Genomic DNA, 26,943 nt, shown 5'->3' on the forward strand with positions numbered 1-26,943 from the left:
CTCCTCAAATTGATCTCTCGAGCGAGAGGCTGTGATTTTTTTTCAGCGAAGATATGCGTTTTTGACATTTCGAGGCGCTTGAGGCGTTTCTAGGCGTTTCAACTCATCTCTGGTGGAAAATTCTTTCGCGTTCTTTTTTTTCAATATCCTTCTTTTTGGTGGCGGTAAATGAATTTAAGTTTAAACAATTTTCATAGCTGATTCTGTGGAGTTGGAAAAATGGATTGTTGCGCTACGGGAAATACCCGCGTGATTAAAATAGAATTCGGAAAGGTTCAAGCGGGTATGACAGTTGTCAAAACTCTTAAAATAGTTAATGAAAGTCAGGTAAGTGTCAAAGCAAAATGACTAAGGGATGAGTTGCATATTTTTTGCGAATCTTTTATACCGTATACATATTGGATATGTTAGATTCCATAATTAGTACTTATATGATCTATGTAATTTTAGCAGGAGCAGACGTACGAGGCTCGAAGAGACCCGATAACGAACCCTTTGGATTATGTCTTCAATTTGCATGCATATAGTTGGTCTTTGCCTCCAGGGGGTACCTTTGAATGTGACATATGCTATAAGCCATTGACACCGTTCTACAAAAACATAGATTACTTCAGCATAACTGATTGCACTCAAGTCTATTACAAAATAATTGTGCATGGCACTTGCATTGGTATTTAATATTTCTTCAAAATTACCATTACAACTCAGCTTTGGATCGTCTGCCGTTTCGACGTTCTAGCACAATATATTTTTACTTATGTGTTCTAATTAATTATATATTGTTTCTGTGATTTAGGTCCAAATGTTTACTGCTCGGTATCTAAAATGATATTGACAAACCCTAAGAAAGGTGACTGGGCAAAGAAGAGAATGTTACTAACTAATAATTCCAAAGTATCTGCGTATTTCATGTTTGATATAGACTTAACACAGTGTCCTTTCAAGCTTGACATTGTCAATGGTGTCTTGAAACCAAATGCTCATGTATATATTACACTTACATTCTGTCCTCCAGATCTGGGACATTATGCATTTCATTTACCGTGTCTAATACAGAATCAGGTACTGTATTATAAACATAGAATCGGAAAGGAATTTTTTAATTGTTAAGGAAATGGTAGTACACAGAATTTAGTTTTGAGCAAATTACATGATCATTTCATATTTTCCAGAGTCCTATCATTATTGAGCTTTATGGATACAATGGTACTTCGTTCCAGAATCAGGAGCAATTTCATTCAAAAATGTTTCCACGCCCTCTGTACAAAGCAAAAGGTTTCGAAGGTTACATGAGTGACAGCGTTATAATTAGAGATGAAAATACTCCACCGATATCACTATCTTATAACTACATTGATTTTGGACAAACTAATGTTGGTGGCAAGAATGCATCTCAACGGATACCACGAACAATCTGCCTCACGAATCACAGTCAATTAGACATTTTCATGAAGTGGGACGAAGGTAACATTTCCAGGTCTTAAATGTAATAGTTTAAATACTGTGAGATAAATGAGAAATTAATAACAATGGTGCAGATGTTGATGGATCCTTTTGCATTAAGCCAACAACTGCCCAGGTTCAACAACGACAATCAACCCTCTTCGAAGTTCACTTTGATCCTTCCGTTGAGAGAGATGTTTTCTACAAAGAATTACTTGGAAGAATATTTTGGGGACCCATGACTTCTTGGACATGCCAAAATTTATTAACACCTTCATTGACTGTTCCACTGGTCATTACAATCAGATTAATCGGTATGAATATTTCCTTTCTATATAACTTGAATGATACAATGTCAATTACAAGATTGATTAACATTATTAATTTTTCATTTAAAATTATTAGGAACTTTTAATGATTATTTTCTTCTAGGACATTCCTTTCCAAGTGACTCCGACATTTGGATACCACAGTATGATGTGCCAAGAACAGTAATTATGCCACCATGTGTCCCCCCAATCTCAGTGTACACAACTTTTATGATAAAAAGACGTGGCTACGTGCCTCTGATGTTTCGCTTCATACCACCAGCAACTAGTCATTTCATTGTTAAACCAATGATTGGTGTAATTCGCAAGTATGCTCTTTGAATTCCTCCTTTGTACAACTGTAAATTTTCCTGTCATCATTGTATTAATTCTTTACAGTGATTACCAAATAGTTACTTTGGGGATGTTTCCCGAAGAAGAGGGACAACCTCTTTATATTGAACGATGGGCAATTCAATTCAACGGAAACTGTCAATATGAGGTGCCGATAGATTTTAGAGGTTTTACAGAGTCTCCGAGTGTCATTTTCAATAACAACGATCTAGTGGCTTTCCAACCGGTTCACCCTGGTTGTTACCAGAGTCAGGAGCTCACCATGCGTAACGTTACTCGCCACTGCATTTTGTGAGTAGAATTTTAATTTAGTAAATTTTTATTATATGTGAACCTTTAAAATCATTTGCTACATCCAGGTATTCATTCAATGATGTACCCGAAGAGTTGAATCTTCAAAGTATTGAAGGTCGAATACATCCCAATGAAATACTCACACATAATTGGATATTTTGTCCTCTGAAATTAAGAGACTACACTTTTAAGATTGATTGTTGTTTAACTAGTTTGATTGGTAGACGAGCCATTGGAACTTTGGTGAATGTCCCGATCAATGTTACGGGGAAGAGTGAGCCAGGCATTTTAGTGGTGAGTTAATTCCTTTTTAATTTGATATAATAATGCAAGTATCTAAAGTAAATAAATTTTAATTTTTAAACAGTGTTCTTCATGTTATTACTTTTTGACATAACGTATAGTTCTTATAGGCAATACCTAACGAAATAAATTTTGGAATCGTTGGCTATGGAACAACCAAGACGCTCAGTTTCAACGTATTCAACTTTAGTGGAGTGGAAATTCATTTTCAAATGTCCTGTCAGCATCGTGGCATTCCTGTTGGTGATGTGCAAAATGACATTCATATTCACCCTACTTCAGGGACTGTTCGTCAGGGAAAGAAAGAAAGACTTTACGTTTCGATTACTCCTCATGAGCCTGGCTTCTATGAGCTTTCTATAATATATTTTATTAGACCGAACGCTGTAACTGATAGCATTGTAAGTAATGTGGAGCCGATAAATGTTTGCAAAGTAAATTGCATGTGTCTTCTTCCGACATTACAGGTAGGTACTAAACTCTTTTACTTTTAAGTGTAAAGCGTTACAATAGTACGTAATGAATAACGATATTTTTAGATTAAGGATTTATTGTATTACGGCACTGGTCCCAATACGAGCAAGGTTCGTCTTTGGAACATGCTGAAAGTGAACAAGTAACGACACAGAAATTCCTAAAGAGATTAGAGAGTTTCAGGATTTACTGAAAGGAAAATTATTATAAATCCAGGTTAAACTCATTTCTGGAAACTTCAAAGCCTGGTCAAAAGGAGATATTTAATGTCCATTTTCCAGAGCTAGTATTAAACGATGAACCTCTTTTGATAAAGCTCTTGATAATTAATCCGACACCGATAATAGCTTCATGGATTTTAAAGAGAATTCAAATTTGTTCATGTCCCCGTGTTCCCAAAAAAGGAGGAAGCATGACTTTCAAGTCAACTGAGTTCAATTGCCAGCATCGAGAAGCATGTACTATTTATCCAAAGGAAAGGTCTCTGCAAGTAAGGATGATAAGAAGTATAATAAATGAATAATTGTAATGTATATTTTATTTTTTTTTAGAAAAATGAGACTGCAGTGTTGACAATAGAGGTAAAGTACAAATTGCAGGGGCTGACTACGCTGCAATGGGATTTAGAATTTGGTCAAGATCGGCATGTAATATGGAATGCTGAAATTGTTGGTCTTTCTGAACATGAATGTGGTCCTACATTATTTGATAGTCCACGCATAATACTGAACAACATTTATATTGGCGATATGAATCCAGTGTATCAGGTTTTGTACAAAATTAATTTTTAATGGTAGTTGCAACTAGATTGTAATTTCATTTAAAATAAATTATTTTAACTTAACAAAGGTTAATAACCAACGAATTTATGTTTAGCTATGTTGGATGTATAATGACATGGATCATGATGTATCATACACTTTAGATACAAGCCAGATACATAAAGTTAACGAAGCCTTTACCACTAATGTTTTCTCCTGCGAGGAATCCCATGGCATCATGAAGGCTCGGTCCACAAAATCACTGATCTTCAAGTTCCATCCCAGGCAGTTTGGTAAATTTGAAGTATGCATGACTCAGTTTTGTTACATTGTTTAAAAGTAAATGTATAAGAACTTATTTACAGAAATTCAATTATTTATTTCTGTTTTTGGACTTGACGATATAGGTGGTAGTTCCGATGAAGTTAGGCAACAAGCAGACGGATCTGTTGTTGAAAGGGGAAGGTATTAGTTTTGACATTTCAAAGCCAACAAAAGAAGTGTCACCAGTTCTTGATACTTTCTGTGTACCAGAAGTTCCGGTATACTTCAACACAGACCATATATCGATTATGCCTGTACCGACTCATTCCAAAGTAACAAGGATGATAATGATCCGCAATACGCTAAAAAACGACGTAATTGGATACAAATGGCAAAAGTTAGTAAACTTCCATAAGTACATCAGTACTTTCATAATTTTTTACATTTAAAACGAATACAAAGATTATGATCGTCATAAATTAATATTTATATTCCAGTTACAGTCTACCAAATCTTCTTCGCATTAACATTCAGCCCACTACAGGTCGAATCCAACCAGACTCCGTACAAACCTTTCGATTGACTGTGCATACAGGGGGACTTCCCTTTAAAGGCAATGCAGATATCACGTGTGAATTCATGAATCTCAGCAAAAAACGTCTCTACCAGAAAAGTTTAATTATGCAAGATATTCTTCACAAAGAACTGGAGGGGCAATTTGTTATTACAGAAAAAGGTCTCAGTGTGCCGGTATGAGTTTCATTTTTTCATACTTCAAAGGTTTCTCATCATGTGTATATAAGAAATTCATTTTATTTTAGAACGCTCCCATGAATGAAGTGAAAAATCCAAAGCCTTTTTACAAAGGTCTTACTATACGCTGTGGTACCTACAGTTTACCAGATGAAAACTTGAAAGTTAGTATCGATGATCAATTGAAAAACACACCGCCAAATGAGTTTAGTATTCCATCGGTTTTACCTAAATTACATGCTTCGGAAGAAGTTTTAGACATGTCAACATTCATTTTGGAAGGTCTTATATGGTGAGGCATATAAATTATTCACTTATCAGATTTCAAATAGAATTCATTCTTAATAGGAAAAATATTTCTTGTTTCAGGGATATCCTTTATAGTGATGATTTTAAGCGAGTAATGAAGGAAAATTTAATCCCACCGAAAGACATGTTATATTCTCAATTTGTAATGGATCCTAGTGAACGAAAGCGTCTCTCAGAAAGATCTTATATAACACCTCCAAAACGCCTTCTTGAATCTTTACTGGAAGAAGTTAGCACTAACTAGGATTGTTATGTATAGATAAGTTATTTATCATAATTAAATATTTTTAATATATTTTATGTGATTCTTAGATGATATTTACGATTATCCATGAAGAGTTTGCATTGGACACTGCTCACCTTGGACAACAAACCGATATCAGACAGTTTACATATCACAAGATTATTCCACAGATACGTCAAAACCATGTTAGCAATCAAGGTATATGAAATGTTTATCGTTCCTTTTTAAACAACTGTATTAATTTTGTTTGCACTGTACACTGTACATACATGTCATAATTTTCATTGTACCATAGATGAACAAATGTTATCAACGCAGGATTCTGAAGAAGTATCCATTGAAAAAGCCGATACGAAAACTTCTGTGACTTTTGGACATACTTTCCATTAATTGTCACATAATGGAAGAGTTAGAACTTTTTTATTTAAAATAGATAAGTTAATGAGCATTTTTAAATTTATTTTCAAGATACTAGCTCGATCCTTGCAAGTATGGGTCAGGAATTCGTCGAAAAACAGCTAGGAATTTGTTACCCTTATTTCTTGTTACTTTTTGACCTTCTTCAGTACTCTCGTACAATTTCTCTGTGATGGGATCGAGAGACTGGAATGATTGAAAATTCCCCTGTTACTTTCACTTGACACAATAATATATTAAATAATGAAATTAAAAACGAGGCATACCAGCTCATAATTGGAAACTCTTCCAAACAGCGGATGCTCATCAAAATGTTGAACCATCCACTCATGAAGATCCTGAACGTCCGTTATTGTGTAGACGACTGCCTTCGAATAGTGTGAATTAAATTTTTACACCAATATTAAATATCAAGGGTTAAGGGAAACCAAGTACCATTACACTTACCCCTTCAGCGAGCACATAGGCATATTCTGCTAGTAATTGCTGATTAATAATGCGCCATTTGTGCTTTGCTTTTTTGAAGTGTGGATCTGGATATAGGAAGAACATTTTTTTCAGCTGAAAATATTATCCCGCTTAAATCATTGATACTTTAGATCAGAGTGTTGATAATTAAGGAAGTTTTATACCTGTCCTTTATGAAAATAGTTTGGTAAGTGCTTCATTGCATTCGTTCTAAGGCAAGCAATATTTTGATATTGACCAGGATGCTGTGAACGCAAAGCGGTAATACGATCTGTGACATAGTCTGATACTTTTACTCTGATCTCCATGCCAACAATTAAGTTATCAGGGAACATTGTTGATAATGTAACTAGAGAATGATGGCACAATATGCAATTTTTAGAAAAATAATTATAAATTTATGCTAATAAGTATATTTTAGTAAAAAAGATATACATACCCAGCAAGCCACCATAACCACAACCAATGTCTGCAAACTCGATCATTTTTTTCGGTTTATGCGTACATTCATTACTTCCGTCAAAATGCTCTGGATATAATGAACTCCAATCCATCATTTCTGGTTTTATTGGACTGTAAACATACAGCAAAACTACCAAACTGTACAAAATACAAATAATTTAACAAGTAAAAAAACAAGCCTTACTATTCCAAGCAGTGATCCGCTATAGGATTTGAATGGGCACGCTGCCGATAGTACTTCTTCTGTGGCAAAGCCAGGGTCATTGCTTAAGATTAATTGAATGAAAACAACCTAATACTTGATAAATCTGTTTATATTTATTGGGCACTCGTTGCTTACTGAATCCTAAAACACACATTTTATTCTTATATCATGTAAACATTCCATATCGAACAAGGATGGATTTTACACTGGAACATTTTATAAACAAGGACTTCTCTTATTTAAATCTTACTCTACTTCGTTCTGCTCCTAGAAGACTGTTTTCTCCTAGAATTTATAGAAACTTTTCTTTAACTATTAACTTCTTACAAACCTACGTATCTTCTGGTATCTTGAAGATATAATTATATTTAACCATATCTACTGGGACAGAAAGACGCAGAACTTTTAACACGAGATCACTGCATCTGATTCAATCTGCCGATGACTTCCTGCTTCTGGGGTGTTCTGGGTTCTCCTTTCTATGAATTTCTATATTACCTTCATTAGATATAGTTGCTGATGTTAATTACCGACGTCCCATGCTAGAGGTTACTTCGAGTTTCGGTGAGATGGCGAAACGATCGACTCGATTATCGCCGGTGCCCCCACTACCACTCTACAGCGAGTCCGATTAAGCGATCGGGGGAAGATGGAGTTATACTTAACATTTCTCGGCAGCTGACTCGACATGTAATTTCTGGACGCTTGAGCCGGCATTCAGTGTCTCGGCGAGCTCAAAAGCAGACGAAAACGGTCTAAAACCAGTGTTCAAAGTCCATTGCTCAGTCAACAGGTCTCGGCTGATTAACCGACCGGTCCCTCCCACCACTGTGCACAATTTTAAGGTTAACCATGGGCGACCGGAAGACCGTGCCGAATGGAATCAAATTCCTCATCGGCGGGACCTCAGGGTTAGTCTGCTTGTTTATTCGAACCTCTCGAACGTTTCAATCTATTCGAACTATTCGAACGATTCAAAGGTGTAGAATCGTTCGAATGTTTCGCCCGGTTGGCATTCTTTGCATTGTTGCGAGACGCTAAGCGGCGGCGACCTTGCCGGGTTCCGCGACAAGTTATTGGCCCATTAATGGGCCAGAGGTTAATGAGGTCGCGCTTTCTCGACCTTCTCTCCGGCCAGTTTGCCCACTTTATTTATAAGGAGTCTTTGTGGAGCCTTGATAATAAAATGAAAACATCCATCTGTTGGGATTCCTATCGAGGAATGATAGACGCGCTTGTTAGCGTTGGCTGTGGGCCAGTTGGCTCTCTCGGAGAGAAAGGAAATGCTTTTCAGGAGAGAAACGGAAATCAGCATTTTTACTAATCATTCATGCGATACTACGTGGCTACGAAAGTGCATAAAATTGAGTTTGTAATTTATTATTAAGTATGTAGAAATTCTCTGCTAATATGTTCCACACTTGTTTATTTATGAGGTAATGTTGCACAATGTTGTTGATTGAATATATTGGTATGTAGCTCGATATTACTTTAATCTGATTGTGGCATTTATCTAACGAGGGAATGCATAACAGGCCTTCAATAATTGTTCTTATGTGTAATCAGTGGGTTAAAGTACATGGGTATGCGATGTTTGAAATTAATCGAAGGTATGCACTTTTTGGGATTTTATCCGGATTAGGAAATGTGCGTGTCATGTTGTTAAGCATGTGCTAGGATGGTTACTCGGCATAAACAAGTTCTATGACCCTGTTTTGTTGTGAAATTATTGGACTGATTACTAGTTGTTACGAAACATGACCTGCCTGGTCTATGGTTTTGCTTTTCCATTTACATTGTTATGCCGATTGGAATCAATTGATCAAGGAACTTCTTTAACTGATACAATTGGAAGAGATCATGTTTATATTAGGCTTGCAAATTTTGTGTATTTCATATAGTGGCTACCTTAAAAATATTAATGCAGAATAACATTTATTAACAACACACTCCCTAAACAATTGGAATTCAGAGTTATCTAGGTGTGGCACAGTGCTCAATAATAATAGATACAAAGAGAAAGGTAGTGAAATAAGCAACATTTTTATGCAGCGTCAAATCCAAGGTTAAACTGCCAAGCCATAATTTATTGCGTCACATACGGTGCAGTTAGTAAGTGAGTTCATTGGCAGACTTAATGAAGCATGAAATGATAACATGGGAAAGGCTATTTATGGGACATTTTCATGTACGAATACGCAAATTGCTCTCAGTAAAACCTGCGTCATAATTTAGACAGATATGCATTTCCTGAGTATTCAGTTCCATGGATGAATTATACCACACAAGAGCTCGTCACCTCATTAACCTTGTAAATTACAATTATTTGGCTCTCTTTACACTATTACGTCGATTTTCTCACTATCGATGCACTACATTCAGGTAATTGTTTGTTGCTAATAGAATGGCGGCCACTTGCTTCGTCCAGCCTCTCGATCTGATAAAGAATCGAATGCAGCTGAGTGGGACAAAGACTTCCACCATGACCGTCATCTCGTCCATCTTGAAGAACGAAGGAGTCCTAGCGATTTATTCAGGCCTATCAGCTGGTCTCCTACGTCAAGCTACCTATACAACCACCCGATTGGGGATCTACACGTGGCTTTTCGAGATCGCCTCGTGAGTAAGAGTTAAAATTAGGACAGGAGCAAAATAGCTCTTTCACTTCCTGAATGATGTATACAGAGTTAATTTGCATCGCAGGAAGGATAGCCAGCCAAATTTTATAACGAAAGCTGCCCTGGGCATGGTGGCAGGATGTGTCGGAGCTTTTGTGGGTACCCCTGCAGAGGTGGCACTGATAAGGATGACAGCAGACGGAAGGCTGCCCATCGGTAAGTGATTCTTTCAAGTGACATAGCTCTGCTGCAATGCACACCACTGAGGATTTCTATTTCAGCGGAGAGACGGAATTACAAGAATGTCGTCGACGCCCTGCTGCGAATAACGAGGGAAGAAGGAGTCTTCACTTTGTGGAGAGGAGCCATTCCGACAATGGGGAGGGCTATGGTGGTCAACGCTGCCCAACTTGCTTCGTACTCCCAAGCTAAGCAGGCTCTCCTAGACACCGGTTAGCACTTAATTCATACAAAGTATTAATAATAGTATTGAAATAATTGCTTGGGAGAATCACAGCTCTTCTTCGACAACTTTTGCAGGTTACTTCGAGGAGAACATAACTCTCCACTTCTCCAGCTCCATGATTTCTGGACTTGTCACCACCGCGGCGTCGATGCCAGTGGACATCGCGAAAACTAGGTAAAGAGAAACAGTTTGTTTATATAATTTACTTTTTAGGGAATTGTCTTCGTTAAGCGACCTTTCAACGGGTCGTTCCGTTGAGAGTGTTGGCCTCGACGGATGGTCCATGAAGAAACCTGGGGTTTTACAGAATACAGAACATGAAGACAATAGACGGCAAGCCAGAATTCAAGGGCGCGATAGACGTCTTGACGAAAGTCGTCAGGTACGAGGGACTCTTTGCGCTGTGGAAAGGGTTCTTCCCGTACTATGCTCGTCTGGGGCCTCATACGGTGCTGACTTTCATCTTCCTCGAGCAAATGACGGCGTCTTACAAGGTCCACTTCGGATAGTCGAGCATTATCGAGACCGATCAAATTCGGATCCCTCAACGATCGTCCCGTACAAACTTGTCCGGTTGACCTGCAATGATTTGGTGTATCCTTTATTTTTTTTTTCCTTTCCTTTTAGACCGATCCACTTGTTCTTTTTTGTAAATAATTAGGTTGCATAATGTCGTGTAGCTCGGAAACCGCGGAAAGGGAGTTGGAAGGACCTCTTCCAAGATTTAGATGCGATCTTAGGACGGCTTAGGTGACGGTTTCGAGTAGCTTTTCCAAAATACTAGGCTTCCTTGGGTACATTTTCATACCGTACTACCTCGGGAGGAGACATCCGTTACGCACAATAACAATCGCGTTATTCATCTCGTTTTTGGTTGGTACAACGCGAGGAATTAATTCAGAGGAATTAATTAATTAGTCAGGGCGAGCGGGTTTATAGGTATTTATTATTTGTTATTACATGAATATTTGGAGGTAAAAATTTATGGGTTTCTTCGGTTGGTGGACCTTGCTAGTCGTGAAGTGAGGAATGTCTAAAGTGGTTTCTCATCGGTTCGGTGCATGATTTTACGCCTTTTTAATGCGGAGATTCAAATTTTCTATGAGAAAGCACGAGCACGATCTTTCTCTTTTTTTTTTTTTTTTTAGCGACCCGCCCTCTCCTCCTTTTGATACGTTATTTTACAGGAACGATACATTCTCTTGAAGCATTCTTTGCAGATCGGCGCTTCGTCTGGCACGACGCCGATCCTATTCGTGTTATTATTTAAGGAAATCTATTCTTTGTTATGGAGTAACGTTTGTACGACGGTTTAATAATAACGTGGTGAATGTGCGTTTTAAGCTGTCCACTTTGATTACGTCGTTCGATTAAATCGACCATGTAAAATGAATAACCCCCTTGTAACTTCTTTGCGAAGGATAGCGTCGGTTAGATTTCAATTTTGAATTTTGGCGCCTTATGGGTAGCGACGTTAGGTGTAGTTTTGCAAACTAAATTTATTCCCGTTGGTAAAGTAATTCCGTCGGTTGGTAAGATTATTTTAAACCGGATAAGGAAGCATTGACGAATAGTTTCACCGACTTTGTTCCGAGATGGCGCCCCATTAATCTCTCCATTAACGCGTCGATAAAGAAGAAGTGCAGACCCTTGGAAGATAGAAGCGAAGGGGACTGTTTGAAATGTAATGCTCGATATAATTATCGAGGGATTTTATTAAAATATGAACTAAGTCGGCCATGTCAGAAGGAACCGCTAGGTTTCGATAATTCGCGCGAAATTCGCACCTGTAAAGACATTTTCGCCCCCCCTGAAACGTGTCTCTTTATGTTTGGACATATCGGAAGGGACCCCCCCCAAGCGGGGTCGGGGTTTTTATTTACACAATATTCTCCACATTTTCCCCCGATAATCCCTTCCAAATATTTCCTTTATCGGAGCCCCCCTGTGGAGAGTTGTTGAAACTGGAGCGAAAGAAATTTAATAAGCTAGGGAAGGTTCTCCTCGAGGACGGGACGCGAGCGGAAGCGTAAGTTTCACGGGGGGTCCAGCAGGACCGAATTCGGCCGTTCGTCTCCCGGAAACATAATATATCCCGGGACGTTTGTCTTTCTCGCGCCGAAATTCCCGCTCGTCCATAAAATTTATCGAAGGCTCCGGATGGGGAAACGGGGGATTCCCTCTCGCTTACGAAAGACGGGAGACCTCGCGACATGGCCGACCCCGAAGAGGTCGAGGGTCACCCTCGATCTAATTGGATGAGTTTTATTATTTCCTCGTCCCGTTCGCCGGGGAGGGCCGGACGGAAGTCTCGAAATAAATATATCCCGCCGAGGTGGAGAGAGGGAGAGGAGAAAAAGGAGGAAGAAATTGGTCGGAGGCCCTCGTCTCTTTCCGAGATGAGGTCCCGGTGAAAAACGAGCCGTTTTCCCCGCAGCCTCGTGTCGGTGCATCTGCGGGGTTCCTGGGGAAGCCCGCCCACTTTTTACACCCTTTTCCGAATTTACTTCATGGGGGGGATTTTTTAGGCTTGTTTCCTCCGAATCGAACCGATGCATCTGCGGGGTTCCCGGGTAATCTTTACACCGCTTTAAAATGTCATTTTAAGGGGGAGCTTTTTGGGCTTTTCTCGCCGAATCTAGCAGATGCTTCCGTGGGGTTCCCGGGTAATTCGGGTACATTTTACACCGCTTTTCGATTTTATTTTCAGGGGGAGCTTTTTAGGCTTTTCTCGCCGAGTCGAGTCGATGCTTCCGTGGGGTTCCTGGGTAATTCGGGAATTTTTTACACCGCTTTTCTATGTTATTTTAAGGGGGAGCTTTTTGGGCTTTTCTCTCCCAATCTCGTCGATGCTTCCAAGGGGTTCCCGGGTAATTCGGGAATTTTTTACACCGCTATTCGATTTCATTTTAAGGGGGAACTTTTTAGGCTTTCCTCGCCGGATCGAGTCGATGCTTACGTAGGGTTGCCGGGTAATTCGGGAATTTTTTACACCGCTTTTCGATTTTATTTTAAGGGGGGAACTTTTTAGGCCTTTCTATCCGAATCGAGTCGACGAATCCATGGGGTTTCCAGGGAACCCGGGAATTTTTGACACCGCTTCTCGATTTCATTTTAAGGGGGAAACTTTCTAGGCATGGCTCTACTTTTGCGCCGCACTTCCCTTCTTACGGGCTCCGTTAAATCCGCGAGGGGGATAATCGAAAAGCGAGTCGTGGATGAGGTTAGGTCGGCGGAAAAAAGGAGCTTAGCTACTTTTCGCTCGGCCAAGCCCGAAGGAGCATCGATCCCGCGTTCCCGATTGCCCGGGCGAAGCCTTCTAGGCAGAGTATTAATCGCCCCGCCATTACTGGCACGCCTCGATTGTTAAGTTTGTAATGTCTCGAGTGTTCGTGTTAACGATACGAGGCCTTAACGTCGATCGTAACGACGATCTCGAGGAATTACCGAGCGCCGCGCGAGTATCGAAGGGGACGCGCCAGCTCCGCCATCTTGGATTTCTCCGAGACGACGCGAAGTCCGCTTTCCACAGTCCTAGATCCCGAATTTTCGTTTTTAACTCGGGTTTCACGGTTTTCACTGGCGTTCTTTACCGCGGGAAATGGCCAATGGGATTAATTCCTCCCCTCGACGTGATTTCTAGAGTCCTGGGGGACAATGAGGCGGCGAAGAAGTGGACGCGTCGCCTCGTTGAGGGCGCAGCTCTTTCCGCGGCGTATGCGCCCCACGTCCGCTCCCTCGGGACTCTCGACGCCTCTCGTTTCTTTCCCTTCCGCTGTACGCGCGATTTCACGTGGAATTCCCTCGGGGAGGGAGAAGTTTTCCTTATCCGTTCTTCGGCCCGATTTCCAGGCGCGTCCCCCTGCTTGCGAGTTGCTCAACGGGAGAGGGCTAACGAGGAGAGTGGAACTCGCGCCTACATCCGCGGAGTTCCACATTCTTCCAGAGTGGATCGCACGCCCAAATGGAACCGTTTCGCAATGACTATCGGTAAGTGTCCCCAGACCACACAGGCTGGAATCCCGAAATGGAACCGCTCGTTAGAGCGGCCGGTTCTTGGAACGGATTTTCCAACGTGTCGTGCCGGACACGTACGGGACAGTTTCGACGCGAAACGTCGGGCATATTTATAGAAACTGCGCTCGCCGTCGAACTTGATTCCAAACTCGAGTGCTAACTCATGTTAAGAGCTCTCTCTCCCTCCGCCGGATGCCAATCAACACGTTGTCCGTCATCAATGGCTTTTCGGGGAGCTTGCGGGCTCTTGGGATTTTGCCGGCATGGATCTTCGTTTTACATATCTGTGGTGTGCGCCAAAAGGGGATTTTACATCGGGATCTGTCGCAATTGGACGATATATACCCGAACACTCGATCCTTCGGTGGCGACTCGATGGCGGCGGCGTTGCCATTCGCGGGCCGCGCCGCGAGCTTGCGCCCCGTGGCTCCCCCGCGAGTCGGCAACCGCGCGGACGGCCGCGCGGCTTCGCACTTTGCAGCGGCCGAGCAGCCCTCAGTCTTTGCCGCGCGCTCAGCCGCACGCGAGCTCCCTGGACTCCCCCGGATCCCCGTCGCACGTATACGCACACGTTGCCTATCTCCACGCGCGCCGCCACGTTTTACGCACCCGTCTGACCCCTACTCGGACCTCTGGTGCGCCCTAAGATCATTACAGATAATAAAAGAAGAGGGGAGGAAATTATTTTTCAACTCGAAGTGGGGGAAGACTGTTCTTTTTTTTCTTCCTTATTTTTTTTCTTTTTCTCTACAGAGAGAGCATGAGAACGTCACCGAGTGAGAGCGTCGCCTCGAGGAGGAAAGCCTAGGGCGGCACTTTTGCAGGTGAACTTAACAATTATCTTAGATCTTTGTCATGTGGATGTTGTGTTAAAAGGCGGATGGCGCACGTGTTAAATAGGTGCTCGGGACTGACATGGGGACATGAATGGCTGGGTCATGTTTTCGAGCCATTGTCTTTTGACGTACTTACACTTGTTGGCCGCTACGACAACTTCCGGCCCTCGGACTAAGTATTTTAACCTTGCCCGAGCGGACCTTAGACTCCTGGAGTCGTTTTTGCGCCGTGGACATTTATCATGTACGTAGATTGTAATCTTTTCTGTCGGTTTTTACCCGCGCATCTCGGAGATGTGATCTTGAACGGGTAAATGAAGACTCTGGAAGGGGAAAGTTAAAAAAAAAAAAGAAAAGAGCGAACGGGAGGGATTCGATCCTGGCTCGACTGGTGTGGATTTTTCCGAGTTCACGGGGAGCTTGAACTTTGCGGTTTCGTTTATTTTGCTTTTAATTCTTTTCCTTTTGTTTTTCTGGCGGGGGTACCTAACCCCCCGAAGCCCCGAGTTCGCGTGTCGGGGACTCTCGTGTTGTCGATTAGTATGCCGTAATTAATTATGGCCGGCGAACCTACGGGAAGATAAGCCACGAGGCCTTCGCGCCGGAAGCGCGCTCGGTTTGGCCGCCTACTTTGGTACCGGATTTCGTTGGCTCACGTCGCGCCGGTGGTTTTGCAAAAATTACACGACAACGAGCCATCCTTGGGGAGTTTTCCATAATTTTTGGGGAATTTTTTGAGGGCGCCTACACGTGGGAAAAAAATTATTTCCAACGACGAGGGGGCGCGCGTCGCGACCGCCGGGATAGGTCGAAGAGGTCGTTACGTTGCTTACTCTTTATCCTTGAATTATCGAGCTTTTGCTTTCGCTTTATTTTCCTTTTGGGGATCTTTCTAGAGATTTTATGCGGAATTAATTACAGTTGCGATGGGGAATACCTCGATTAATCGCAATTGCACTTCCGACGATCGTTCGGAGGCGGATTCGAAGAGCAATGGAGGCATTAACGGCGGATTTACCCCGTTCGGAAGTTCCCCGTTTAATATTCGACGTGCGCCCAGTCCGACCCCTCGCGAATCCATTAACGGAATCGTTAAATCATACCGAAACGGCCCAACTTGTCTTTGTTTAATCTGCACGGGATCGCGGCCGTTTAATCCTTCCTCCCCCCCCGAAGGCCAAATGGTAATGTCAAAGCTCCGAATGACTGGGGAGTAATTATTCCCCCGTTTCCGCGAGAATTTTCACGAGTAACGAATTAACGGGCGCCGTTACCCCGGGGTGGATTTAAAATTTAGCGGAAATACCGGGGGGTGAATTTACTCCCAGAGGGGGTGGCGGTTTGCGTTTAACGTTTCACCGCTCGTAAAACGATTGCAAAATTCCAGGCCCCCGTTAAACGGCTCGGAATAACGAGGCCCTCTCCCAACATGTCTCCGGGAGCTTGAGGATACTTTTGACAGAAAGTCGTCTCGATTTTGCGAAACGAAGCACGTATGACGATTTAGAAAGGACAATTCGATTTGCTCTCGAGGTTTCGCGGTTTAACGTCCCGCCGCTCGTAAAACGATTGGAAAATTCTAGACCGCCGTTAAACGGCTCGGATTAACGAGATCCTTGCGATCCACCCTCGATGTATCCATCCGAGCTCTTGTGGATATATCTACGTATCTCAGAATTTCCCCGGTGCTCCCCGATTTTGCGAAACGACTTTTCGAACGATAACGCGATTCGGAGTCGGAATTAACGGCGACCATCCGCGCGTTATCACATTTCGGCGGGATATACGCGATCAGTGTTTGTCGTTTCTGCCTTTATGTCGGGACATGTCGAACGTATCTCCGGCATATTATTCATCGCATTACAGCCAGATGTATGTTTGCCGAGGCGAATTAAAGAAGCTCCGCGGGATGAAATGCTCGCCGTTAAACGAGCTCGCTAAAGTCACGATAAGTCATGGCGCGGTGTCCATTATCTTTAAACAAAAGGGGGCGAACCCTCGCTATTTCGTTCTCATTGGTCTTGACATGCCCGATTTTCTTTCTTAACGGGGCGTTATCTTTCGATTAACGTCCAAAGAAAACGCGGGCAGTCGTTGCCGCCTATCGATCTCCATCTCGCGTCGCCGTTAAGCCAATGGCAGGGCACGCTTTCCCCCGGAGCGGCTCCGACGGAAATTCATAGGAGCGAAGTTAGGCACGTATCATTCACGACGTGCCCATTGAATCTCCTCGCAGGTCTGGAATAAAGTGCGAGATGAGACGCCTTCGGGGTTGCTACGAGTGTACGTGTCTCAATTCCTTTTCTTTTCTTTTCTTTTTACCCTGTCGGATTATTCAAATCGGATGAAATGTCAATTAAAAGAGAAAAGGAACAAGTAAGGGAGGTCCGTTCGGACCTCGATTCCTTTTATACCTCGCTTGTTTTCCTTCCAGGGAAGATCCTTAGAGGTAGAGGTCGAGGTTTCTCACCCCGTTCAGCCCCTGAACTTTTTCACCTTGGGACATTTCGAAAAGGAGCCTGACTCCGGAGGTCTCCGGTTATCTTATCCCCGAGGAGTGCGGAAAAACCGGGAGGAAATTAACGCCGGGGGAATTTTAATTCGATATGAAATTCTCATTAGCGGGGAATCGGGGCCGGGGGCATCCCCTTGGAAAGGCTTAATCGGATTAATATCCCGAATGAAATTCCCGTCGGCGGATTCTCAAAGCGTCTTCTACCCTGGTCGGGGGGGGGGGGGGGGTCTCTCTCGGTTTTATCGACGTCGATTTAATCGCCCCGAAATCGGCGCAGAGGCTGGTCGTCGGGAAATTTGACGCAGAATCTTCGTTAATTCGTACACTCGAATTGGGGGCTGAAGTCGATGTAATTTTTCCTGACTTTCCTAGTAGGTCGGGGGGACTTCCGGAAGTTCTGCCGGAAGAATAACGCGAGTCAGCGGTTCGGAAAGATTTTAATTAAAGCCCCATTGTCGAAAGTCGAGAGGAACGGGGGGGACGATGGTGGGCGGCCAGATTCACCGAAATCGGGCGACGTCGATGCAAAGTCAATGCCACCCTGTTAAATCGCCCTGGAAGTGATTTAACCCCCCCCCCCTCGCGTCCTCGATTTTCCAAATTCATCCGAAGACGTCGGGGCTCCTTCGTTTCCCAGGACTCTTGGCCAGATTTTCTTTTTTCCCCGCTTTTAATTTCTTCCCTCTCCGGTATTTCGATCGATTTTCCGGATCGTCGACGCGAAGCCAGCGCTGTTAAATCACCCTTAAAAGTGATCCACCCCGTCGCAATGAAATAAACCGGAAAGTATCGGGACTCCTTCATTCCCCGGGATTCACCCTGTCCTTGGTTTTCCGCCATTTTCCTATTTTTTTTGTTTTTTTTTGTTGCTTTTTTTTCCTATTTAATTTTAGAATTTTCCTGGGTCATTGCATTTCTTTCCCTTCTTTTTAATTTCTCGCCGGGCGGTGGAGGGCGCGGGGGTGGTCGTGGGGTTTCCGGAAATTGCCACGGCGTGAATCGGTTTCGATTCCCGGGTTCCGTTTTCGCATCCCTCTCGTTCCGAGGGGCGCGAAACTCGCCCTTAAGCGGGGCCGGCCATATTCCGCGATGCCCCGCCGTATACCGCAATATTCGACAGGGTTATCAAAACCTATGACCACCCAATCTACGCCCACCCCTCTGGCGGGCTCTCCTGTAAATCCCCCGGGAACAACCACCAGGTGGGCTCCTCGGCTTCGTTCGACGATTTTCGACACGAAAGGGAGTAATAATCCCCTGTATTACCTTCCATGATTTTTTATGTTTTTTTGAATTAATTAATCCCGCGGAAAAAAAAAAAGAAAAAAACATCGAATCGATCTCCGGGGGTGGGGGCGAAACCGTGGGAGAGTTTCGCGGACCATTCGGAGGGGGGTGTTTGCCGTGAAAACAGAAAATAATGGAGGCGCTCACGTGTATGTTTATATTTTTTTAATGTGTATACACCCTGGATAGATATATGCACGTGTATGCGTTTACATGTATACTTGGATATGTAATGCACGGTCCCGGTACTTATTCAGCTGGCTCGGGGACCACCATTGAGGGCGAACTTGTTGCCAAATANCTTTCCTCTACTGTACACCCCCGCGATCGGATTACGCGTATCGATTGGAGGCTCGCGGCTTTCCCGAGATTTTTCAGGGCATTTCCCTCCTCTTAAGCATACACGTTGCCGAGTCGGGTGATGAGGAATATGGGGGAGAAATCGCAACCCCTTAAACGGCCCTCGTTAGGGCCGATTTCGTGAGATTCCTCGGAAAGGGATGGAGGGGTGTAAAAATAAAAGAACGAATCGGGGAGTCCTGGAGGCGCTAAACCGCGTCTCACCCCCGACGCCTAATGCCCGCTTATCGGGGCTTATCAGGGCAATATCTGGGGGGAGAAATCCTCCCCTTAGATATTGGCGGCACGCGATCCTGGCTACACCCTGGGAGAGGTCGAAACCTGGGCTCGTCGGGGTCTTCTTCGGGGTCGAAGGTGAGGTCGAATGGGGTGGCTGGGGGGAGGGAGAGAAAGAAAGAAGTGGAGAGTTTGCTCGGTAAACTGTGCTTTTTCTACAGTGGTGGACGTGAATGCTTTCCTTTTTTATCCTGGTGGTGGGAAGAACGAAGGAACTTGAAGAAGGCATCCTGGTCCTTTAGTGTGTATGTGTAAGGATGCTCAGATAGATACAGATACGCGCGATCTTCTGCCTACCCCTTCGACGGGATTGAAATTCGGGCTCGTTGGGTCTCATTTTTTTTTATGGTGGTGGTGGTTTTTTTTTCGACTAAGGGGAGGTCGGGAAAGGTTGGGGGGGCAGGGAAGTGGATAGGAAGAAATAAGTGTGGAGTTTACTGGGCATACTCTGATTTTGTACACGTACGAGGGTACTCGGGTACGTACAGGTGTGTGCGGAGGCGCTCACGCGGTTTTTCCTGTATCAAGGGGTGGTTTATGGGGAAATATCGAATTTTTCCCGGGAAATACCGTGCATCGCGAACTTGAAAACAGGCCGAGCCCCGAGGAACCGGGAAAAGGACCGGGAAAAAGGACCGGAAGAGGGAGGATGCGGTCGGGCTGAGCAACAGGTGTGTCCGAAATAACCGGAGATTAATTCCTGGTTTAACTGGGCATCGCCAGGTATCAACCCCCCGTTATCCGGGGCGTTCCATTTTTCGGACACGGAATTAGATCTTTCATTTGCATATTTACGAATTTACGGGGGTGTGTATGTCGGAATAGTGGACACGGCGTGGGTGTGGGCGGACGGCAGAGGAACTCGGACCAGAAGGCCGGGGCTAATTAAATGGCGGCGGACATTACGGGTCCTGCGGTCCGTACGTAATCCTGGGACTAATCGATTCCTGCGTGAGACTCGAAAGTGAAGCTCGAGTAATTACTTTCTTCCCTCTCCCCGGCCCCTTTCTCTCGGTTTCGCCTCCCTTCCTGTTTCATCCGATACCTCCCTTTTACCGCCGACTTCTTCGCGCTGCCGCTCGGCGTCGGTCGCCATCTTGGTTCCCGGCGTGTCGAGATCGATCGCAGATTTCGACGGATTTTCCCCGGATTTGAAAGGTTTTTTCGACCCGCGGGATAGATCTTGCAGCTTCCCCGGACTGGATGCACCTTCTTCGAAGGTCCCTAGCTTTCGGTGGATCTTTTTTTCGCCCAAGAGGAATCCCTCACCTACCGGGCCGGCAATAAAGCGCGCGCCAAGTCGTAAAGCAAATCGCCGGCCGCGAAGTGCGAACGCGGCGTTAAAGGCGGATTTGATGGACTCCTGTGGACGCCCCCGGTGGATATCCGTGACAAAACTAGTCCCCGGGAACTGACCTTTACCTTTACTCCCGAAGGAAGGACCTTTGGGACGCAAAATGGCGCTCGATAGTGCCTCCGCGCGGCGGCCATTTTTAGAATGTCAGTGGAGACGCCGCTTCGCTGGTTTACTCTTGAAAATCGGGAAAAATCATCGATATCCTCGGGAAATCGCCCGATAAATGACTCGGTGGCCCTAATCTAGTAGAAGAGGGACTCGATGTGGATTTCTCGACTCGGGCACGGGTCCCTGGACTGGTCGCTAATGACACAAGGCCGATCCAATGATGACCCGGTGATGGTAATGGTAATCGGCACCCGCCTTTCATCTTCGTATCGTTCGAGGCCGTTGCGTGTAGGTAGGCCGTTATGTACCGGCGCGCCTGTACATTTACGTACACCCGTGTACGTATGTACATGTCAACGTATACGCGTGCTCGCGCCGATAACGTGTCAACCACAGGCGCGAGAGAGACGGACGCAGCGGAGTGGACATTCGTCCGTGCAGATGTCATTTGCACAAAGACGAGTCCTGAGGTGAGGAACGGACTTAAAGAGACAACCGATGTTTATTTACCCCCGAAAGAAATTTCCGCTCCCTTTGGAGGGAGGTGGGGAGAAAAATCAGGGAAATCGGGGTATCCTTGAACAGTTCTTCCCATTTCTCTTGAATATTATTGATCAGCGATTCGACGGATTTTTTTTCGGGGATTTAATTAGGGGGTGGAGATTGAGGTTAGGTCCTAAGTGTTACAAATGCGGGCTTTTAGCGCTCTTTGGGCTCGGCGAGGCTGGCAATCAACTCTTCGGGGAGGAAACCACGATCTTGGCCGGATCGTATTCCAGACTCGTCTCGGTGATTATTTCCCTGAGAATCCCTCGAAGTACAAGAGATTGCGCCATTAAATCTCGAATGTGCGTTTCTTTGGGTGGTAGAGGGGCTTTTTGGACGTTTTCAATCGACGGAGCGTTGGTTATATGGGATCTTGCTTGATGAGATTTCGTTTGGTTCGGTGATAAGATTTCGTTTTGATCGCTGATAAGATTTCGTTTTGATCGCTGATAAGATTTCGTTTGGATCGCTGATAAGATTTCGTTTGGATCGCTGATGGGATTTCGTTTGGTTCGCTGATAAGATTTCGTTTGGATCGCTGATGGGATTTCGTTTGGTTCGCTGATAAGATTTCGTTTGGATCGCTGATAAGATTTCGTTTGGATCGCTTATAAGATTTCGTTTGGATCGCTGTTAAGATTTCGTTTGGATCGCTGATAAGATTTCGTTTGGATCGCTTATAAGATTTCGTTTGGATCGCTGTTAAGATTTCGTTTGGATCGCTTATAAGATTTCGTTTGGATCGCTGATGGGATTTCGTTTGGGTCGCTGATGGGATCGATGGGGTTGGCACTCCTCCAGCATCCGTCGACGTTATTTCCATCTCCGGAGCATTGACTAACTGCATCTGGGGGTCGCCGGATGCTGTGCGTCGTTTATCTTCGGGAAGTGCATTTTCGGGCCTCCTGATATTCTTCCCCTTTTATTCCCAGCCCCTTCCCGACTTTGACGGACTCCACGGCGAGGCTTTTCTTCCTGGGAGTCCCCCGAATCTGCCGGGGAAAGAGAGGCAATCCCCATTCTCGTCTCTATTCTGGCCCTCGTTAATCACTCCCGACTATCGACGGGCACCCATTAATTGCGACTCCGGCTTACATAATTTCCTCGTGAACTCTTCGCCGGCGCCGTCGAAGGTCCCTCTCTGGTCCTGGATGATCGGCCATGATCGGAACACGAATTTCCACTTCCAAAGCGCAAACCAGTCGAGTTGACCTCAAAGTTAGGTAACAGAATGGGACGGAAATTTTCCTAGTCTTCATTCTGTCCTTACTGTATCCTCGAATGCGCGTGACGGAATCTCAAGCAGTCAGCAGACAGATATCAAAAAACGATAAAATACGTCCCCCAAGTTTAGGGTGGTAGATTTGAAAAATCTTATCAGCTTTACGGATCTACTCCTCTGGGACTCCGTAGAGGGCCATAGATTTCATAATATCGCCATTAAAAGGGGCCTCCAAATTGGGTCTGGCGCGAAAAATTGAACCTCGGGGATTTTCTAGGTTAGATTGCTTGTAAAGTGATTTTCTCCTCCCTCGATGAATGAGCAAATAAAAAGATTTAAAGATGACGGAGACCATGTATCTAGCCAGATTCGTCCCGGTCGTCGGTCTCTGGGTATCTTAGGCCAGGTCGAGACAGACGGAGTCGACCAGACAGAAACAGCTGATCAAAGGGAGCTCCAGTCTCCGAGGCCGCGATCTTTCGTCGGTTCCTCCTATCTCAGGGTGTGTATACTCAAGCAACACGTGTTCCCGTCAGAGAGACGGTGTCCCACGCGTCGGGAACAAGCTCTGGAGGCGGGGAATTTATTTTTGCAAGAGTTCCCTAGCCGGGCTCAGGAAGCGTGGCCAGGTGCCAAGAATTGGGAGTAAGGGGAAGGCGCGGCGAAATCGGGAGTCCCGAGGGACTCGACTTGTCGCCCTTTAGCGCCATTTATCGGCCATGGGGACAAGGCCTACCTGCACCAGGTAACACCGGCACCTGATTTCGTTCCCCTGCTGCGGTCGAAACCAGGTCCCCCTGTCCCTGGACGTCCCTATCGGAAAGTTGCGGTTGCTCGTGGTCGTTCGCGGTCGATTCGCCAGGAAGGATTGGCGAGGCGCCAGACCGAATGAGGCCGACCGCAAATTTCTGAACGGTGTGCCGGAAGTGTCGGAGGTTTTTCCGAAATCCCCGCTCATCCCCCAGGACCTCCGGACATGGAATCAAGGACGCGGGAATTTGAAATCTTGGAGGAAGCTCCCCCAGGCTGGAGGACGGACTCCGCGCGAGGATCGACCCCGATTTACGGGGGAACCGTCACCGCTGGAGAAAAGTCCTTCCTGAGGGAAGTGTAGAGAATTCTATGGGGGAGAAGTTTCGTCCGGGGTGTTTTTCTACGCGAGCTCGAGTTCTCTCGGAAAATGCGAAAAACGGGCGGCGGGGTACGTCGCGGTAAAGGAGGGCAGGCGACGTTCGGGAGTTCGTTCTCTCCAAGGATAGGGATCCTTGGAGGAGCTTCGAAGGCCTCGATCCGGCAGGTTTTATGGAATCTCCGGGAAAGGCTGGCCCCAGACGGGTCTCGCTTCCGAACACGGAAGCCAAGCCAAATGGATTCGCAATGGCGCACCGTAACTGAGTGGACGGGGATAAAAAAAGGGCGTTATGGGCTCTGCGTCGTTTTCGCGCTCATCTACTCGATTGTAATGGGCTTCCTCTCGTAAATAGCATATAAAAGAAAGCCCCGAGCGGGAGGAGGTGCCCCTGTCCCTCACCTTGCCTTGCCTTGTACTCATCAAGTTGAAGCGAAGAACCCTGCCTCGAGAAATCCCATTTGCGCGGTCGAAATTCAACTTCAAACTCGGTTTCCTAGGTTTTTCCTTTCTTTTTTTTTTCATATTTATTCCCGTTTCCACTGTTAAGTCGGAGGAGAAAAATCTAATAAACACGCAGAATCCCCATTGTAACGTGCGCCTTTGTTCCAGGGAACCGAATTTTGGACTTTCGGCCTCCGGACCAAACCCCCAACTCGGTCGTCATGGAGCTCCAGACCGAGGTGAGTGGGCTTTTAATTTTTTCAAATTCATTTCTGGGCGAGTTTTTTGGGATGCGAGAACATTCAGGAGCTTTGGGTAAGGTCAGGACCTCGTCCCTTTAATTCCTCTACTCTCCTGGGACGCCTTCGGGCTCCCTCGAGGACTTCGGCTTCAAAGCCAGCGTGCCCTCGGTCTAATTACATGCAAAAGTCGCCGGGGAACATGCGAAGGTATTTTACGCGGCCGCATATCTGTTGGCCGTACAGCACGTTATACGGCCCGTAATTATACGCCGGCGTTAATTCCGCTTTATTATGATTACGTTTCCCGCCGTTTCGCGAGCGTTGGCCGCCATTTTGGTCCCGCTTGCCGATTTATCCGGATTTGTCCCGATTCGAGGGTCGGATTTCGAGGATCACCCTGGTCCCGCTCACTTATCAGATACCGCGGGTCCGAGAATATCCCGCAGGTCGTAGAATATTCCGCATATCCGTGGCGATTTTTTCTACCGGGCTTAAAAGAAGAAGAAAAAAAAGAGAAAAAAAACAGTACTCCAAAATCCAAGATCCAACTGTCGATTATTTCGAGGGCCGCCCTCGTCCCGCTTCATTTTCAGGGATTCCGCAGCTCGTAGAATATTCCGCAGGTCGTTGAATATTCCGCATATCCGTCGCGACCTTTGCGACCGAATCTGAAAGATGAAAAACCTTCAGAACCCAAATGCTGGTTATTTCGAGGTTTCTTTTTTACTAGGGCCGCAGGTCGTAGAATATTCCGCAGGTCGTGGGATATTCCGCACGGCCGCGATATTTCCGATCGGACTTGGGAAAAAATCATCCAAGATTCCAAGCCTTGGTTATCGCCCTGGGAGCCTGGGAAAATGGAGAGGTACGTGGCCGGGCGATCTCTCTTCTCCGACTCGTGTTTAAGGCAGTCGAGTGAAAAATCACCCCTCGAATTCGATCACGGGGTTGTTTCTCCCGTTCGCGTAATAATGGATGCCCCGCTAAACCAGCCGACGGGGGAGCGCCTCTTATATTGAAATATCGAATCTCGAAGCCGGGAGAGTGCTCCGAAGGCTGCTCGCAGGTACGTTAAGGCCGGCCATTCGTTGCCTCGTCTTGGACGCTGCGAGGAGGCTTCAGGGTGGCTCTTCATGAGGTCTCGACCCCACGAGATCTCGGACAAGGTGGGTCATCCCTCGGCGTGGGGTCTTCAAGGTTCCATCATGAGTTTCGAAGATCTCTCGGTACTTTTTTTGTGAATTTCTTGAATCTCTGGAATTTTTTGTGAATTTCTCAAATCTCTGGAATTTTTCGAATTTTTATTCTTTGTGAATTCCTCGAATCTCTGAAATTTTTCGCATTTTTTTTTTGTGAATTTCTCGAACCTCTGGAATTTTTCGAATTTTCTTTTTTTTTGTGAATTTCTCGAACCTCTGGAATTTTTCGAATTTTCTTTTTTGGGGGGAATTTCTCGAATACTTTGCGAGGTCGCTTCGGCGGAAAAGATGGATTCGCGCGGTTCCGCGAGCTCGAGGCGCGGCCGGTGATAAGGTCACGATACGGGGGGCGGATCGCAACCCCCCGGGGGGTTGAACTCGTTGCAACGGTGCGCCCATTAAAACTTGGCACGAGGCCTCCGTATCTCTCTCTCTCTGACTCTCTGGCTGTGCTTCGCAAGCCGGCCGTTTCGTTTTCGACCGTTTCGCGAGCCTTCGAGGCGGCCTTAACGGCCCGCCTCGTGGCATATCGCGATTCCGCGCCGACCTTAACGAGGGCACCGTTCAATTCGAGGTGGACTCGAGGGCAGGGGGTGTTGTAACGCTTTAAACGGGCCGCGGAGGGTAATCGTAAAGCGTAAGCCAGGGATTACTTTCCATCGGTCCGCTCCACTCGAGGCTACTCTCTCTCTCGAGGGCCGATAAATCCGTCGATGGAAAAGGCGTTTCTCCCGCGTGAAACTCGAGCGCGTCGCTTACCGCGGAGTCTGGAGCCTTTTCCCCCGGGGGATTTCGACCCCGGATTGGATTTCGGACCCACGTGTCGGGGGTAACCGAATACACCCCCGGGTCCTCGCTTTACAATCAGCCCCTCTCGCGAATGAGAGTATCGGCGAGTAGAGGAAGGTCCGCCGCCATCTTGGTACCGCGGAAGAAGTATTAATTTCCGGCTTCTTGAAATAATCTACGCATCCCAGGCCTGGGTGCCGGATTATAATCAACCCCTCTCTCGAAGGGCGTCCCGAATGGAAGAATATCAGCGAGTGGATGAAGATCTACCGCCATTTTGGTACCACAGAACGGCGCGACTTTCTGGCTCGTCGAGAGAAGAAACAGGAAAAAATAGGGGACGCGTCCCGCGACTCGGTTTATCACCGCGAAAAATCCTCCGCGCCCTCCCTCGCCGGAAGAGTTTCCGGCCGGAAGTGCGCGTAAACCCGTCACGTGACTTAGCATTGTCGATAATGGCCCCGGCCCCGGGT

General features: G+C 45.5%; 4 protein-coding genes across 8 annotated transcripts in view; 3 read left to right on the forward strand and 1 right to left on the reverse strand.

Moving 5' to 3' along the window:
• The first annotated feature begins 219 nt into the window (after nucleotides 1-219).
• Nucleotides 220-5,874, forward strand: LOC105700779 (cilia- and flagella-associated protein 65). Its single transcript, XM_023434757.1, has 19 exons — nucleotides 220-327; nucleotides 451-670; nucleotides 797-1,062; nucleotides 1,173-1,464; nucleotides 1,539-1,757; nucleotides 1,876-2,080; nucleotides 2,151-2,396; nucleotides 2,465-2,693; nucleotides 2,813-3,169; nucleotides 3,242-3,318; nucleotides 3,393-3,666; nucleotides 3,728-3,943; nucleotides 4,053-4,241; nucleotides 4,345-4,598; nucleotides 4,699-4,951; nucleotides 5,023-5,246; nucleotides 5,324-5,492; nucleotides 5,576-5,692; nucleotides 5,803-5,874. The coding sequence occupies exons 1-19, from the start codon at nucleotides 220-222 to the stop codon at nucleotides 5,872-5,874; spliced, it is 3,987 nt and encodes a 1,328-aa protein (XP_023290525.1).
• Nucleotides 5,725-7,520, reverse strand: LOC105701038 (tRNA (guanine-N(7)-)-methyltransferase). 2 transcript variants are annotated; one of them, XM_023434771.1, is made up of 7 exons: nucleotides 7,391-7,520; nucleotides 7,039-7,200; nucleotides 6,832-6,965; nucleotides 6,557-6,741; nucleotides 6,372-6,485; nucleotides 6,191-6,292; nucleotides 5,725-6,110 (listed from the first exon to the last, which is right to left on the reverse strand). In XM_023434771.1, the coding sequence occupies exons 2-7, from the start codon at nucleotides 7,116-7,118 to the stop codon at nucleotides 5,979-5,981; spliced, it is 747 nt and encodes a 248-aa protein (XP_023290539.1). In that variant the 5' UTR covers nucleotides 7,119-7,200; nucleotides 7,391-7,520; the 3' UTR covers nucleotides 5,725-5,978. The 2 variants fall into 2 exon arrangements, with proteins under 2 accessions (XP_023290539.1, XP_012282869.1); XM_012427446.2 differs by having other exon boundaries at nucleotides 7,310-7,520.
• A 159-nt stretch (nucleotides 7,521-7,679) lies between these two features.
• On the forward strand, nucleotides 7,680-11,536 carry LOC105701037 (mitochondrial 2-oxoglutarate/malate carrier protein). Its single transcript, XM_012427445.2, has 6 exons — nucleotides 7,680-7,970; nucleotides 9,463-9,678; nucleotides 9,763-9,893; nucleotides 9,959-10,129; nucleotides 10,218-10,317; nucleotides 10,451-11,536. The coding sequence occupies exons 1-6, from the start codon at nucleotides 7,912-7,914 to the stop codon at nucleotides 10,650-10,652; spliced, it is 879 nt and encodes a 292-aa protein (XP_012282868.1). The 5' UTR covers nucleotides 7,680-7,911; the 3' UTR covers nucleotides 10,653-11,536.
• A 3,132-nt stretch (nucleotides 11,537-14,668) lies between these two features.
• Nucleotides 14,669-26,943, forward strand: part of LOC105700844 (calcitonin gene-related peptide type 1 receptor) — a 72,877-nt gene continuing 60,602 nt past the window's right edge. For 3 of the 4 annotated variants that reach the window (XM_012427050.2, XM_012427054.1, XM_012427053.1), the window contains exons 1-3: nucleotides 14,669-14,795; nucleotides 14,914-14,984; nucleotides 24,409-24,479. In XM_012427050.2, the coding sequence (XP_012282473.1) occupies nucleotides 24,462-24,479 (18 nt within the window). In that variant the 5' untranslated portion in view covers nucleotides 14,669-14,795; nucleotides 14,914-14,984; nucleotides 24,409-24,461. Of the gene's footprint in view, nucleotides 14,796-14,913; nucleotides 14,985-15,186; nucleotides 15,241-24,408; nucleotides 24,480-26,943 lie in introns of those variants that run through there. The other variant, XM_012427052.1, reaches the window with a different exon arrangement.

Source organism: Orussus abietinus, unplaced genomic scaffold, assembly GCF_000612105.2.
Source record: "Orussus abietinus isolate OABI.00-Male unplaced genomic scaffold, Oabi_2.0 scaffold54, whole genome shotgun sequence".
NCBI classification, from domain to species: Eukaryota; Metazoa; Arthropoda; class Insecta; order Hymenoptera; family Orussidae; genus Orussus; species Orussus abietinus.